This window comes from Zingiber officinale, chromosome 6B (genome assembly GCF_018446385.1).
Source record: "Zingiber officinale cultivar Zhangliang chromosome 6B, Zo_v1.1, whole genome shotgun sequence".
Lineage (NCBI taxonomy): Eukaryota > Viridiplantae > Streptophyta > Magnoliopsida > Zingiberales > Zingiberaceae > Zingiber > Zingiber officinale.
This window is the reverse complement of record NC_055996.1, coordinates 102,553,646-102,568,929: the sequence shown is the minus strand read 5'-3', so window position 1 is coordinate 102,568,929 and position 15,284 is coordinate 102,553,646. Positions and strand designations below refer to the sequence as shown.

Sequence of the window (15,284 nt, the reverse complement as noted above, 5' to 3'; positions counted from 1 at the left end):
AAAAAAATAAGAGCACATTTTAAAAAGAAAACTAAACCATGAGGAAGTTTGAAAAGTACTCTAGTTAAATTCTAAAGTACTCTAATTAATCCTTCTTATTTTATTTTCAAACCCACAGATCATAATGCTTCAATTTTGACAATTAATTAATAGTAATTTTTTCTAATTTATTGTCAAATTAAATAGAAATAACAAATTATAAAATGAATCGTTGCAAAATCGAAGAAAATTATAGAATCATTCAATGAATAGTTAACTGGTTGCTATAATTATATATAATCATCTCTTCTCTTCTGTAAATCATCCACAAGGACAAGAATGACGGTTAAAATGACATGTCGGTTTTGACAATTACAGTAAATTTTACTAATTTGTTGTCAAATTAAACCAAAAATAACAAATCACACACTAAATCGTTGCTAATTGGATACTATAAATAATCACCTATTCTCTTTTGTAAATCATCCACAAGGACAAGAGTGACGTTCAATTACTGCACCAATGACCTCCATCTTTTTCTTCTTTCTCTTTGTTTCTTTTCTCTTGTCCACCAGAGGGGCGGCCGACGATGAAGAGCTTAAAGCTTACATTGTTCATGTCGAAGTTCAACCGGATGTTTCAGCGTATGATTCTGGAGACTACTACACCTTCCTTCTAGCTAGAACATTAGAGATCCAAGAAGATGATGCGGCGTCACGGGTTATACACACCTACCGGAATGTTATGACTGGCTTCTCGGCGATGCTGACGGAGAGGGATGTGGCGGCCATGTCGAAGGTCGACTGGTTCGTGCGTGCCGTTCCGAGCTTGGTTTATCGTCCGTTGACCACCCACACGCCCCTATTTTTGGGATTGCGCCACCGCACTCACAGCGTGTGGAACACCACCAACATGGGGGAAGGCGTCATCATAGGCGTCCTCGACTCCGGTGTCACCCCTGGCCACCCTTCGTATAGTGACCATGGCATGTCGCCTCCTCCAGCCAAATGGAAGGGCCGCTGCGACTTCATGAACATGTCGTCATTGTCGGCCGAGCAATTTTGTAACAATAAGCTCATCGGCGCCCGGTCCTTCGTCAACTATAATCGGTCCCAGAACGGATCGACGGATTCACCTATTGATAACGACGGCCATGGTACTCACACGTCTAGCACCGCTGCCGGTGCATTTGTGAAACGCGCTAACGTGTACGGGCTAGCCAGGGGACTGGCTGCTGGAGTGGCCCCCCTCGCGCATCTCGCCATTTATAAGGTTTGCTCGAATGACAAGTGTCAGGGGCACGACATTCTTGCTGGGATGGACGCCGCAGTGGAGGACGGTGTCGATGTGCTCTCAGTCTCACTTGGTGGTGACCCTAGTCCATTCTACCGTGACCCAGTTGCGATTGGTGGTTTTAACGCCATGCGCAAGGGAGTCTTCGTCAGTTGCTCGGCCGGCAACTCGGGACCGTCTAATTCCACCCTATCCAATGAGGCACCGTGGTTACTCACGGTGGCCGCTAGCACTATGGACCGTGAGTTCTTGGCCACCGTAAAGCTCGGTGACGGCAGCGAGTTCCGTGGCGAGAGCATCTACCAACCGCAGGGATTCTCATTGAAAAAGTATCCTCTCGTGTTCCCTGGCGGTGCTTCAACCTTATGTCTCAATGGTTCCCTCGACGGTATTGACGTGAAGGGAAAGATTGTGCTTTGCGACCGCGGCATCAACGGGCGAATCGAGAAGGGGGAAATAGTCAAGCAAGCCGGTGGTGCCGGCATGGTGCTTGTCAATGCACCGAAAGACAGCTATAGTACTATTGCCGATCTCCACGCACTACCAGCATCGCACATTCCATATGCTTTTGGACTTAAGATCAAGGCTTACATCAACTCATCCTCCCTCCCGACGGCCACCATCGTCTTCAAAGGCACCATTACCCATGTGCCCAACTCTCCGGCAATAACTTCCTTCTCCTCCCGTGGGCCTAGCCAAAATACACCGGGGATCCTCAAGCCCGACATCACTGGCCCCGGTGTCAGCGTCCTCGCCGCTTGGAACACACAAAAATTCAATGTCATCTCTGGCACCTCCATGTCCTGCCCCCATCTCTCCGGCATCGCTGCCCTTATCAAGAAAGTCCATCCCGACTGGTCACCCGCAGCTATCAAATCCGCCATAATGACGACGACCTACATAAAAGATAACACGAACAACCCCATCTCTGATGAGAGGAACCTTCCAGCTGACCTCTTCGCGGTGGGAGCCGGCCACGTCATGCCTCTAAAGGTCCTTAACCCAGGACTCGTCTACGACATCTCTCCGACGGACTATTATCCATACCTTTGCGGCCTTGGCTATAGTGTCTCCGACTTGAGGGTCATCGTCCATCGCAAAGTCAACTGCTCGTTGATCAAGAGCATCCCAGAAGGAGAACTCAACTATCCTTCCATCACCGTCCGATTGCCGACGAACGAGGCAAGGACAGTGACCTTCACGAGGACCGTGACCAACGTCGGCGAGGCAACAACGACTTACTATGCAAAGTTGGACGTGCCCGATGTGGTTTCTGCACGTGTAGTTCCGAGAAGCTTAACCTTCGAGAAGGTTAACGAGAAGAAGAGCTTCAGGATCAGTTTCAAGCGGAATGACTATGGGGCATCGCCACCGGCTGTCGAAGGACAATTGAGATGGGTTTCTCCGACGAGGAGTGTGGTCAGAAGTCCAATCTCCATCATTCTGGAGTGATAATATATATATCGGAAGGGCTCATCATTCTTCTTAATTCCTCTCCTCTTGCATACTATACCTGACAATAAGATCCAAGGTTTGTAACAATAACAATGTCTTCTTTGTCATTCTCTGTGATGGATCCGTAACTTTTTAGACTATGATTGTTGAAAGGAATGTCATTCTTAGCACAATCTAATGCAGTGTTTGGACAAAATGATTCTTCAAATGGAATGGTGAGTTCATGTGATTCATTCTATGGCATGAGTGGGAACGAGACTACCTCCACTTCTACCACATAATATCTCATGCCTATTCTAAAGCCTAAAACCAAGTTAAATACTTTGGACCAATCAAACAAATAGACCATATTGATCGGGCAAAGATAATTCAATGGTTTCCGAGGTGCCGAAAGGGGCAACCAAACCAAATGAGTAAGGAGAATCAAACAAGTCAACTTGGATGACATCCTAGATGGTGCTACTGTCAAACTCATGAGTGGCGACTTATGAGTTTGTACAAGCTATTGCTGTTCATCATCTTCCACAAGGATCAAGATTAGTCTTCTTAGATGTAGGCATGTGCAAGTAAAGATACAATAATCATAAATTTTGAACAAGTTGGATCAATAATAAACCCTAAGCTGATGTCAATAACTCACTGATTTGTCTATATTCAAGACAGCACATCAAAATTAGAGGTTGAATCAAACAACATCCTATAGAAGGGAAACACAGCTAGCATGGCCGATATGTATACTTTGGATATCCAAAGCGGTATAGTCTTACATAGACATCGCAGGCAGTATTCCCGTAGCCAATCGCAAATAATTGGAACAAATATGATGATGATGACTGGTTCGGGGCATCCTTCAACTTCTTTGACATCGTCTTTTATGTATCTTCTTGATGAGACGCCTTATGCAAGTCTTACTATCCCAACTGGACTTAACAAGCCTCCGGTACCGGCGAATCACTCTCTTTGCGATCAAGGTTCCTTTCTTTTTCCTCTGCCTTGGTGCTGCAAGTGGTGAAGTTAGGGTTCCTGGTTGATTCAGTGCCACAGTAGGCACATCCCATGATACATGTTGTGACCAGTTCCTGTGTAGGGCATTATACCCATCCATCCTTCTCATCAGTTCCTACCAAAAAAACAAACATATTAAGACGATCAGAAATGGTTCAGACTCAGCACATAAAACTAACAGGTGAAATCCACAGTCCACACCTCCACTCTCTCCTCCATAGCGGAAAGTCGGGTCCTCATATTATCCTCTAGATAGCGTACTGAGTATTCAAGGGCCTCCAACCTTAGGGTAAGGTTGTGAAACTGCAAAAATCAGGATAAGAATGTGCATAAAAGTTTACCATAGAAAGAGCACATAAACACTGCATTAACGATTAAGCTTTGATGTTCAGAGTTGCTACTGCTTCTAAGTCTGCAATTGATTATATCAATGGCACGAATGATCTTGTTCAGTCTGTAAAACATATTATTAAAGACACTTGCAGACTGCACCTCAGAAGCTGAAACTTCACTCGGTTGAGTTGTTTCCTCTGGCTGCAAGCTTGCATTCACATCCTCCATGATGACCTTTTAAAGATAAAAGGTAAGTGTTATAGAAGAAGGTGGATAAGAAAAAAGTACAGCTCAACCAAACAAAAGTTATTATCATCTAAACTGTTTTGCTTTCACCTAGATCATTTTCAATTCCAAGTTTTGAGTTAATATTCATACAGATAGATGATTGTCAGAAATCTTAGTTCTCATTAGACGCAAATAAGCATAACATTATAGTCCCTTTCTTTGAGGGGAAAATAAATCTCACAATCGGATAAGGAACTAGAGACAACTAAAATTAAGCTGATAAAGCCTAGAGAACATGAAAAAGAAAAAAAAAACATTGGCAATAGAAATCAAGATAACCATTTAAAATGTTCCACAAGATAAATGTGACGCCAGAATATATCAATACTTCTGCCACAGTAATACCTCTGATCCCAAAAGATAAATAAGCACCTAATCGTTCCTAGTTCAACATAGCGCTCATTGGAAAATCTGCAGAAATGTGATGGGAAATCACAGCTTCCACCGCACATCAATTACCACGGGCATTGATTTCCTTACAAAAGAAAACTAAAGCCGTAAATCTATAGTATCACAGTTGAGAAAGGGGTAAAAAAAAAAAAAAAACTCGACACGAAGCCAGTGCACTTTAAAAGCGTGCGAATCCATTGGCATCTCATAACAAATAGAAGGAAAAGACCCGATTCTGTTCGGGACGAAACTCTTTCTATATCCTCAACCTAGGGTTTCAAGCCAAAAACAGAGCAAAAAAACTACGAGCGGGTCAAGGAAGCATTTTTCTAGATTAAAATATCGCCGGGACCAAACAAGACCACGGAAAGCAAGAGGAAGATATGGAATTTCGGGGGAAGTGAAACCGGTGATCTGGGGCATGCACGCGAGGAGAAGATCTACCGAAGGAGAAAACACCGAGTAAAGAATCGAGGGTTGAAGCGCGTCGGCGGTGATCAGTCGTCGAGGAGATGAAATCCTGCCAGAGTTGAGAAGGGATCGGGGATTTGGGAGTGAAGCCTCGACGAGGGTTCGCTGCTCTTTCTCGGCTTCCACGTGAATGGCCAGTGGGAACCACTTGATATTGCCGGTGTCTATAATAATAAATATAATAATAATAATTTCATAAAAAAATAAAAAGATAATCCTATTTTGTCTTTCAAAAATATTTTTTATTTTTGTATTTTAAATAATTGGATCAAAAATTTTATAATTTTAATGAAGTTAATTAAATTAATAAATATTTTAATATAAATATATTTCATATATAACAATTTCAAGTTTGTTATAAGCAGTTTTGTTTAACATTATAATTGGAGAAAAGTTGAAAATAGACAAATCATAAAGGATATTTTATCTTAACGCACAGTAATTTTTCGGAAGAAAGTCAAATATTTAAGAAGGTATTTTTAATGCCTACTACGAATTGAGTATAATGAATTTGGTCAAAGTTGTTGACATAAGACATGCTTTATTTGTTTTTCTTTTTTTGAAAGGGAATGTTCTTTGGCGGATAAATTGTCCTAAACTCCTTATATATAAACTTAATTTTCTTTTCAGCCCTTTTGTTATAAAAAATTTATCTTCACTCCCTATATATAAACTTTTCTTTACTTTAATTCTCTTTTAACTTTCTAATACATACTAATTTACGTAATTATTCTCATTTTTTAATATAAAAAGTATAAAATGAAGTATAATTTCTTCCACATTCAAATTATAATCTAGTATATTTTTTATCAAATTGTACACAACTATTTTCTACCTAACCAATCGATTGAGAACTTATATTAATCGATTGACTTAACTCTAATTGATTCAGCCTAAGTCAATCGATTAGTATAACTCTCAATCAATTGGTACAACTCACAATCAATTGGTGGGAGGAAAATTAGTCATGCTCAATTGGATAAAAAATATACTTGATTCTAATTAAATGATGCTAAATTTAGAAGAAATTATATCTTAATTTAAACTTTTTATAACTATAAAAAATCAATGAGGGTTTCAGTTCTCAATTGATCAGAACTATCAACTTGATAGAGAACTGATCAGAACTATCAACTTGATATAAAATATACTAAGTTCTAATTAAATTGTGTTGAATTTAAAAGAATTATATTTTATTTTAATTTTTTTTTACTTAAAAAATGAGAGTAATTAAATAAATCGGTATATATTAAAAAGTTAAAATAAATAAAATATATAAAAGAATAAGAATAAATTTTTACTAATGTAGTGACTCATGAAAAAGTTGAGTTTACGTACCAAGATTTTTAAGGCAATTTGTTATTCTTTAAATCATAATAAAAATAAATTCATTTTTAATTATTATTATTATTATTATTATTATTAATAAGATGAGAAAGAAAGAAGAATGTTATAATAAAGATAGTTTATGATGCCCCCTAATATTTAATATCTTCTCGAATATTTATGAATGTTATTTAAATATTTCCTCCGTTAATAAGGAACTACTGAAATAATAATTGAACCAAATTAACTATTCAATTGACTTGACAGCCCGCCTAACGTAGTGGGGTGGAGGACAAGTAGCCAATGGTACCCGTAAGCTTATATACACATAGAAAAAGGATATGGGGGTTAGAATTAGAATTAAGAAGAGGTTCTTGGCGCAGATCCTTCAATACTAAAATCAAGAGCAGCACAAAGTGAAAAATGCAGAAAGAAGAAAATGAACAGTAGTATTGTAGTAGACGTGTATATATACAGGTACCTAACTAACGGAGAGAACCTCCCTTTTTATACTGCCTCTCATAACCTCCGTGATGATAAAGCATCAAAGAATGTTGGGTGTCGGGGTATGTTAGGTGATAGCTGAAGTACGGCGGGCTTCTATTGGGTAAAGGAAGGTTCTGCGCTATGCAGGGGGCAAAGTATTAAAATATTCTCTGATGGATAGTTGTTATTCTCTGACAAGTGGTTGTGATTCCCTAACAATATTGTCTCACGACAATAGTCTGACCATCTAAGAAGCCAACCAAATGTAGATTGGGACGGTGCCCATAAGAAAATGAGGTGACTAAGCCTTGGGGCTCGATCAGCTAAGAAGTCGATCGGGTGTAGACTAGGGCAATGCCCCAGGAGAAAATGAGGGAACTGAATTCTCGGGGCTTGACCAGCTAAGAAGCTGGCCAGGTGTAGGCTAGGGTGGTGCCCAGGAGGAAAATGAGAGGACTAAGCCCTGGGGGCTTGGCCACCTAAGAAATCGACTAGGTGTAGACTGAAGCGGTGCCCAAGAGGAAATGAGCATATCAAGAGTTGTGCATATGAGGTGGGAGAACTAAGTCCCAGAAGAACTTCCCGACCTCGACTGTTACTTCATTTTTGGACCAGGCCAAGATTTTCCCGTCCTTGACCACCACCCATCTTTTACTTTTAACCGTCATGTTGCCTTGACTATTGACTTTTCCATTGTATAGGGCTCCTCTATTATGCACCATATTGTTAGGACACTCTGGGAGCTAGAGGGGGTGAATAGTTTGCTCCCTTTGTTGATGATGATCTTGCAGCGAAAAATTGAAGCATATACGCCACCAATACTAACAAAAGAATTTACTTTGTATCTACCTCAAGATGAGGTGACTAATCTAATGATCCACACATAAGCATACTCTGCACTATCAAAAACACTCCTTCTCGGAAACACTCTGGAGGTGGAGAAATCTCGTACAACACTCTCAACACATTCAACAAGAATACAATACAATGCAAGAAGTAAATACAAGATTATAAGTGAAAAAAACTCTTCTTGCTTAGTCTCTTGTTGATGTAGAAGCCTCTTGTAAGCTTGAAAATGTAGCAGCACTTCAACCCTAAGCTCTCAAGAATTGGTTATGAGAATCAGTGAGAAGGTGTGTGTGTAACTTCTGAAACGGTGCTCGTGTCAATCCTTTTTCTAGGGCTCTTCAAGTTCCCTTAATCACTTAAGGATTTCTTAGGCGATTACCACATCAGCAACCTGCTCAAAATAGTTATATTTTTGAACCTTAAGTGATTACCCCAATCACTTAAGTAGGGTGTAATCGATTACGCCCCTTTCTGTTTGATTACAAAAGGGTCGTAAGCGATTAAGCAACCTTGCTTAATCGCTTACCAACCTTTCTATTTCTTCATAGAAAGGACCTTAAGTGATCACCCTGATCACTTAAGAAGGGTGGAATTGATTAGCCGGATTGATTTCGCTCCCTTCCGCTCGATCACGAGAAACACTATAAGAGATTAAGCTTCCCTGCTTAATTGCTTACCTTAGCTTCTGTTTGAATTGAAAGTTTCTTACGCGATTACCTTAATCGCTTAAGGTCTACTGAATAGCTTACTCTAAGCGATTCAGCACCCTTCTCTTCTCGTGATTTTGAGCCTTAACGATTAAGCTAGAGCTTAATCACATAAGATCTGCTAAATCGATTGTCCCAATCGATTTAGCAACCCTAGTTCCTAAACCTGAGTCCTAGAATTCCTTGCCTAACATCCAGTCACCTTTGACCCGCTGAGACTTTTCCACCAATTGTCTGGTCAATCCTTTGATTCACTTGGACTTTTCTCCTCGTTCCAAGTGTCCGGTCAATTTTTGACCTATTTGGACTTTCCATCAGGTGTCCAGTTAATCTTTGATCCACTTGGACTTTCCATCAGGTGTCCGGTCAATCCTTTGATCCACTTAGATTTTCTACTATATGGCTTCACTCACCAGGACTTACTCACTGCCTAACTTCACTCGCCGATTCTTTCCAATTTCCTAGCTTCACTCACCAAGACTTTGTTGGAGCAATCCCGATGGTCCACGGGACCATGTGTTTTGGTGTTTGGGCAAAGGGTTTAAGTTAGGTTCACCCTTGTATTTGATATGTGTATTTGAGTTGTGCAGGATACACATGTGACTCAGGTTGATGGCTTCGGGTCCGGTGAAGGATGGAGCATCCGAGGGACCGTGGACAAGACAGCGAGGACAAGAGCCAAGGGAAGCGACTTCGAGGCATACGCGAAGGATGGCATTGGGGACGAGCCGCGGGCTTGAATGCATCCGAGGGACGAGAGCCAAAGGAAGTAGGCTTGAAGGCAAAAGGTCAAAGCTGCAAAGGAAGAATCAAGTGAGTCATAAGGGTGAGGGTACGAGTGCACGAGAGATTGTACTCGGAGTAAAATCCTAGTTTTAGGGTTTCATTGTAGCGATCCTGTAGCGTTCTGTAGCGATCTTGTAGCGCTACTATAGTAGTCGATCTTTTAGCAGTCGATTGGTAGCGATCAGAATGTCTCTGATCGCTCGGTAAGTGTGGAATCGAGCCGTTGGGATGTAACGGTCGAATTTCCAGAGAGGGCGTCGATTGCATGTTTTAGCAGTGGGGGTTTTCAACCCGTGGCCTATAAAACCAAAGCTTGGGAGCTTGGTTTGAGTTGACGAAATAGAGGTGGTTAATCTCTATTAGTAGTCTACTTGTGCCCTAGCGTCAAAAGAGTTCTTGTGAGGGTTGTGGTGAGGTTTCTCCACCCACAAGGAGCTACGTGAGCTAGCCGGAGTTTGCCGGGGAGTAATCCACCGAAGGATCGGGATCGTCCACCTCAAGGACAAGCCGTGGAGTAGGAGCCCTAATCTCCGAACCACGTTAAACGAACGTGTCATTGGTTTGCTTGTTCTTTCCTTGTCTTTAGATTAGCTTTAGTATTCGTATTTGTATTCTTTGTATTCCGCTGTGCTAACGAATACGTAGGAAGCAACGATTTGGGGGCGCCGTCTATCCAACCCCCCTTCAAGCCGGCCGTCCGATCCCCAACAAGTGGTATCAGAGCGAGGCCGCTCTCCATTGGACTAACCGCCAAGGAAGCAAAGATGACCGGCTTGATTGAACCGCCAAAGCTTGAAGGTAGAAGCTTATGGGACATCACATATTGGATGATGAAGATGGAGGTCTTCTTCAACACGGATTGGAACACCATGATGGTGGTCAAAGAGCCGTTTGAAGTCCCGAAGGACAAGAAAGGGAAGAAGCTCCGACCACGACATTGGACGGAGGAGCAAACCTCTCGGTCAAAGGCAAACGACAAGGTAATATCTATATTAATTGATATTTTGCCTTATGACGTAATGAGCCTTGTAGGTAAATACGAGAATGCTCACGATTTATGGAGCAAGATAAAGAAAGCTCAATGGGAAGAACCTATGCATACACAAGAAGAAGAAAAATCCGAAGAAACGGATGAAGAAGCTCAAGTAGAGGAGGAGCAATCGGAAGGTGAAGAGCACTCAACTTCCGAGGAGAAAGAGGAGAAGGATGAAGAAATGCCATCCACTAGTGTGGATGAGGAGACATCCTCAAAGGTTGAAGAACAATCCAAGACAAGCGAAGAAGAAGAAGTCTTGGAAATCAACCTAGCAAGCACCTCCACCGAAGTGAAGTCAAAAGACCATATCATTTGCTTCAGGTGCAATGAGAAAGGACACTACAAGAGTAGATGTCCTATGGGAAAGAAGAAGGTAAATCCTAAACCCGTTCAAGTTAATTTAAACACTAACAAGGGTTGTAGGAATAAAGAAATCCAAGGAAAAAGGATGCGTATCATATGCTTCACGTGTGGGGAGAAGGGACATTACCACACAAAATGCCCCAAGAAGAGGGAGATCAAGAAGCTTGCGCAATTGAAGATGTGGGAGAAGAAGTGGAGGAAGAATGGAGGCTCATGTCAAGGGGGAGCTCCAAAGGTAAAGGGTAAGGTAAACCCTAATTTAAATTTGAAGTCAAATTTAAACTCCTCCATGCATGCTAGGAATAATTCTCATAATTTACCCATGCAAAATTTTGGATTTAAATATCATGATAGGAATAGGGTTAATGTAGATCAAAACCCTAGGAAATCTATGCATGAAAAATCTAGAAACAATAGACCTAGGGAGACCCAAGGCATTAATCCCAAGAAGGGGAGACACATGCCTAGGAAGGGTAGGTCTAGGAATGTCCAATTTGGACAAATTAACTCTAGGGTTAGAAACCTAGAGAAGGAGAATCAAGCTTTAAGGGGAAAGCTTGATAAGTTGGAACAATTCCTTAAGAGATTCAATGTTGGATCTAAGGAATTAAGGATGATGTTGGGTAGCCAAAGACCCAATAATGATAGATCGGGCTTGGGATACCGATCTAGTCCCTCCAAGGCCAATGAGAGTTCATATGCTAGGGTGGCAAATGATCATGGCAAGGGAGAGGTCTCCAAGGCTAAGGGAAAGTCTTATGCTAGGGTTGCATATGACTATAGCAAGGAGAAGTCAATTAATGGCAAGGGAAAGTCATTTAATGGTAAGAAGAAATTAACCAAGGACAAGGTGTCCAAGGTTAAGAAAGTTACGTTTGTAGGCCAAGTGTCACCGGGGGTGGATCGATGTGGCCTAGCCATTGTGGAAGAGTCACCTAGGGAGGTGGCTAAGGCTAAGAGCTCTAGGGGGAGCTCAAAGAGTCAATTTGGGACCCATGGCCAATGGATCTCAGGTGGGTTCTACTTGGGGGTCTAGAGGAGCCATGGAGTGTGCCAAGTGGTTTAGAGACGGACTTGAGTCTCAAACCTAGGGAATTGGCACACATGGTTTATGTTTCATGCATGAAATATGACAATTGAGGTCATATTGCATGATAATTGGTTTTGGAAGTATAGATGCCATATAAACCAATGCTAGGGATGCATTGTGGGTTGGTATGGGCAAATACATCAAGAGGAAGCCAAAACTAGGACTTTAGGTCAAGGTTCAATTGAACTTTTTAGCTAGTTTTGTGTTTTGTGTCAATCTTGGGATTGGTGATAGATATATTTTTATATATATTTTTCCCAAGTAGATATTGATATAATAGACCTCTCCACAAAATTTGGGGATTTTTGGAGGTCTGTGGAATTTCTGGCGCATTTCTGAAGTTGGCCAGAAAAGGCTGATTTTTTCATGAATAGTGTACCAGTCGACTGGTACAGTTACCAGTCGACTGGTAACACTGTTCACGAGCACAGAATGTCTCTGTAAGCTCGTTTTCATGGGGGCAGTCGACTGGTACTTCTTGCAGTCGACTGATACCAGTCTGAAAGTGTTTTCAGCACTAGATTTTGACCGGGTCAGCTCATATAGATGTATGGGATCCATGGGTGATACATACATGAGTTTAGGGTCATTTGGATGACAAGTTTTCAATAATTGGGATATTGTTGGAGAACTTTTTGGATGTTAGGCAAAGGGGGAGAAGTAAGGTTTAGTTAGGAAAACCTGAAAGTACCTTTGTGTAGGGGGAGCCTTGGGATAGGTTCTTAAAAAGCCCGTTGTAAAAATCCTAGCTCAATGGAGAGCTTAGGTAAAGGGGGAGCCTTGGGATAGGTCCTTCAAAAGCCTTATGTGGAAAATCCTAGCTCAATGGGAGCTTAGGTGTAGGGGGAGCCTTGGGATAGGTTCTTAAAAAGCCTTGTGCATTGTTTCGGCGGTTGCCAAGTGTGTAGCCTTGGCAACGTAAGTCCATTCGGCGGAGTAAGTCCAAGTGTGTAGCCTTGGCATCGTAAGTCCATTGTATTAGCATGTTTACTTGCTATTTGTTTTCCCTAACTTAAACGTATTGCCAAACACCAAAAAGGGGGAGATTGTTGGAGCAATCCCGATGGTCCACGGGACCATGTGTTTTGGTGTTTGGGCAAAGGGTTTAAGTTAGGTTCACCCTTGTATTTGATATGTGTATTTGAGTTGTGCAGGATACACATGTGACTCAGGTTGATGGCTTCGGGTCCGGTGAAGGATGGAGCATCCGAGGGACCGTGGACAAGACAGCGAGGACAAGAGCCAAGGGAAGCGACTTCGAGGCATACGCGAAGGATGGCATTGGGGACGAGCCGCGGGCTTGAATGCATCCGAGGGACGAGAGCCAAAGGAAGTAGGCTTGAAGGCAAAAGGTCAAAGCTGCAAAGGAAGAATCAAGTGAGTCATAAGGGTGAGGGTACGAGTGCACGAGAGATTGTACTCGGAGTAAAATCCTAGTTTTTAGGGTTTTACTGTAGCAGTACTGTAGCGTTACTGTAGCAGTACTGTAGCAGTCGACTGCATGTTTTAGCAGTCGACTGCGCAGTCGAATGGCTCTGTTCGATCGGTAAGTGTGGAATCGAGCCGTTGGGATGTAACGGTCGAATTTCCACAGAGGGCGGTCGATTGCATGTTTTAGCAATCGACCGGTAGGCGGGGTTTTCCAACCCGTGGCCTATAAAACCAAAGCTTGGGAGCTTGGTTTGAGTTGACGAAATAGAGGTGGTTAATCTCTATTAGTAGTCTACTTGTGCCCTAGCGTCAAAAGAGTTCTTGTGAGGGTTGTGGTGAGGTTTCTCCACCCACAAGGAGCTACGTGAGCTAGCCGGAGTTTGCCGGGGAGTAATCCACCGAAGGATCGGGATCGTCCACCTCAAGGACAAGCCGTGGAGTAGGAGCCCTAATCTCCGAACCACGTTAAACGAACGTGTCATTGGTTTGCTTGTTCTTTCCTTGTCTTTAGATTAGCTTTAGTATTCGTATTTGTATTCTTTGTATTCCGCTGTGCTAACGAATACGTAGGAAGCAACGATTTGGGGGCGCCGTCTATCCAACCCCCCTTCAAGCCGGCCGTCCGATCCCCAACAGACTTCTCATCTGCCTGGCTTCACTCATCAGGATTTTCCATTTGTCTATCTTCACTCACCAAGACTTTCCATCTGTCTGACTTCACTCACCAGAACTTTCCACACCAAGTGTCTAGTCCTCCATGTTCTACTTGATTTTTCTTCTTCTGTCAACCATCTCATTGGTCTTGCCCTTGTCTAACCTCTATTTAAGATTTTTCTAGTCAAGTATCCGATCAACTTGGATCTACTTGACTTCTAGTCAACCTTTGACCATCAATCTCCTATATGGACAATTCACCAGCAATCTCCATATATTATCAAACATCAAAACTGAAGGATCAAGACTCAAGTTTGAGCCAACTCAAGCTTAATCAACCTAGTCAACTTTGACCCTGGGGAAGTTGCACCAACAATCTCCTCATTTTTGATGTTTTACAATATGTTTAAGTGGCTTGCATGGATAGGGTCGGAGTCTCGGCAAATGGGACGGTCAACAGATGGGATAATATGTCGGACAAAGACTGGCCCTGATAGTGGTCAAGGATCCAACCCATGGACCAGGTCGAGAAGTACTAGTCATGAATAACAGCGGATATAAGCAGGTCTGAACACAGATCCAGCGTGCAGGTCGGGACATCCAAGCCAAGGATCAGAGGTCTGGACACAGACCCAACGTGCAGGTCGGGACATTCAAGCCAAGGATCAGAGGTTTGGACACCGACCCAGCGTGCAGGTGGGACATCCAAGCCAAGGATCAGAGGTCTGGCACAGACCTAGCGTACATGTCGGGGCGCACAAGCCATGGAGAATTAACAAATAGAAGCGGGTCGGGACATCCAAGCCAAGGATCAGAGGTCTGGACACCGACCCAGCGTGCAGGTCAGGACATCCAAGCCAAGGATCAGAGGTCTGGGACAGACCTGGCGTACAGGTCGGGACGCACAAGCCATGGAAAATTAACAAATAGAAGCGGGTCGGGACATCCAAGTCAAGGATCAAAGGTCTGGACACAGACCCAGCGTGCAGGTCGGGACATCCAAGCCAAGGATCAGAGGTTTGGACACAGACCCAGAGTGCAGGTCGGGATATCCAAGCCAACGATCAGAGGTCTGGCACAGACCCAGCGTACAGATCGGGATGGACAAGCCAAGGATTACAGGTATACAAGCAGGTCTGGACATAGGCTTGGAGTGCAGGTCGGAACGCACAAGCCAAGGATTACAGGCATACAGGCAGGTCAGGACACAGACCTGGCGAGCAGGTCAGAACATACAAGCCAAGGATTACAGGCATACAGGCAGGTCTGGACACAGACCTAACGTGCAGATCAGGAAGGGTAGGTCGAGGAACAGATCTCAAACTACAAACCTGTCGTCCAG

General features: G+C 42.9%; 2 protein-coding genes across 2 annotated transcripts; one reads left to right on the top strand and one right to left on the bottom strand.

Moving 5' to 3' along the window:
* The first annotated feature begins 501 nt into the window (after positions 1–501).
* On the top strand, positions 502–2,724 carry LOC121991299 (subtilisin-like protease 4). The gene has a single exon (XM_042545313.1). It carries the CDS (start codon positions 502–504, stop codon positions 2,722–2,724), a length of 2,223 nt encoding a protein of 740 aa, XP_042401247.1.
* Positions 2,725–3,247: 523 nt separating this feature from the next.
* On the bottom strand, positions 3,248–5,362 carry LOC121988563. Its single transcript, XM_042542039.1, has 4 exons — positions 5,188–5,362; positions 4,225–4,299; positions 3,934–4,035; positions 3,248–3,847 (listed from the first exon to the last, which is right to left on the bottom strand). Exons 2-4 carry the CDS (start codon positions 4,291–4,293, stop codon positions 3,578–3,580), a joined length of 441 nt encoding a protein of 146 aa, XP_042397973.1. The 5' UTR covers positions 4,294–4,299; positions 5,188–5,362; the 3' UTR covers positions 3,248–3,577.
* Between the last annotated feature and the right edge of the window lie 9,922 nt (positions 5,363–15,284).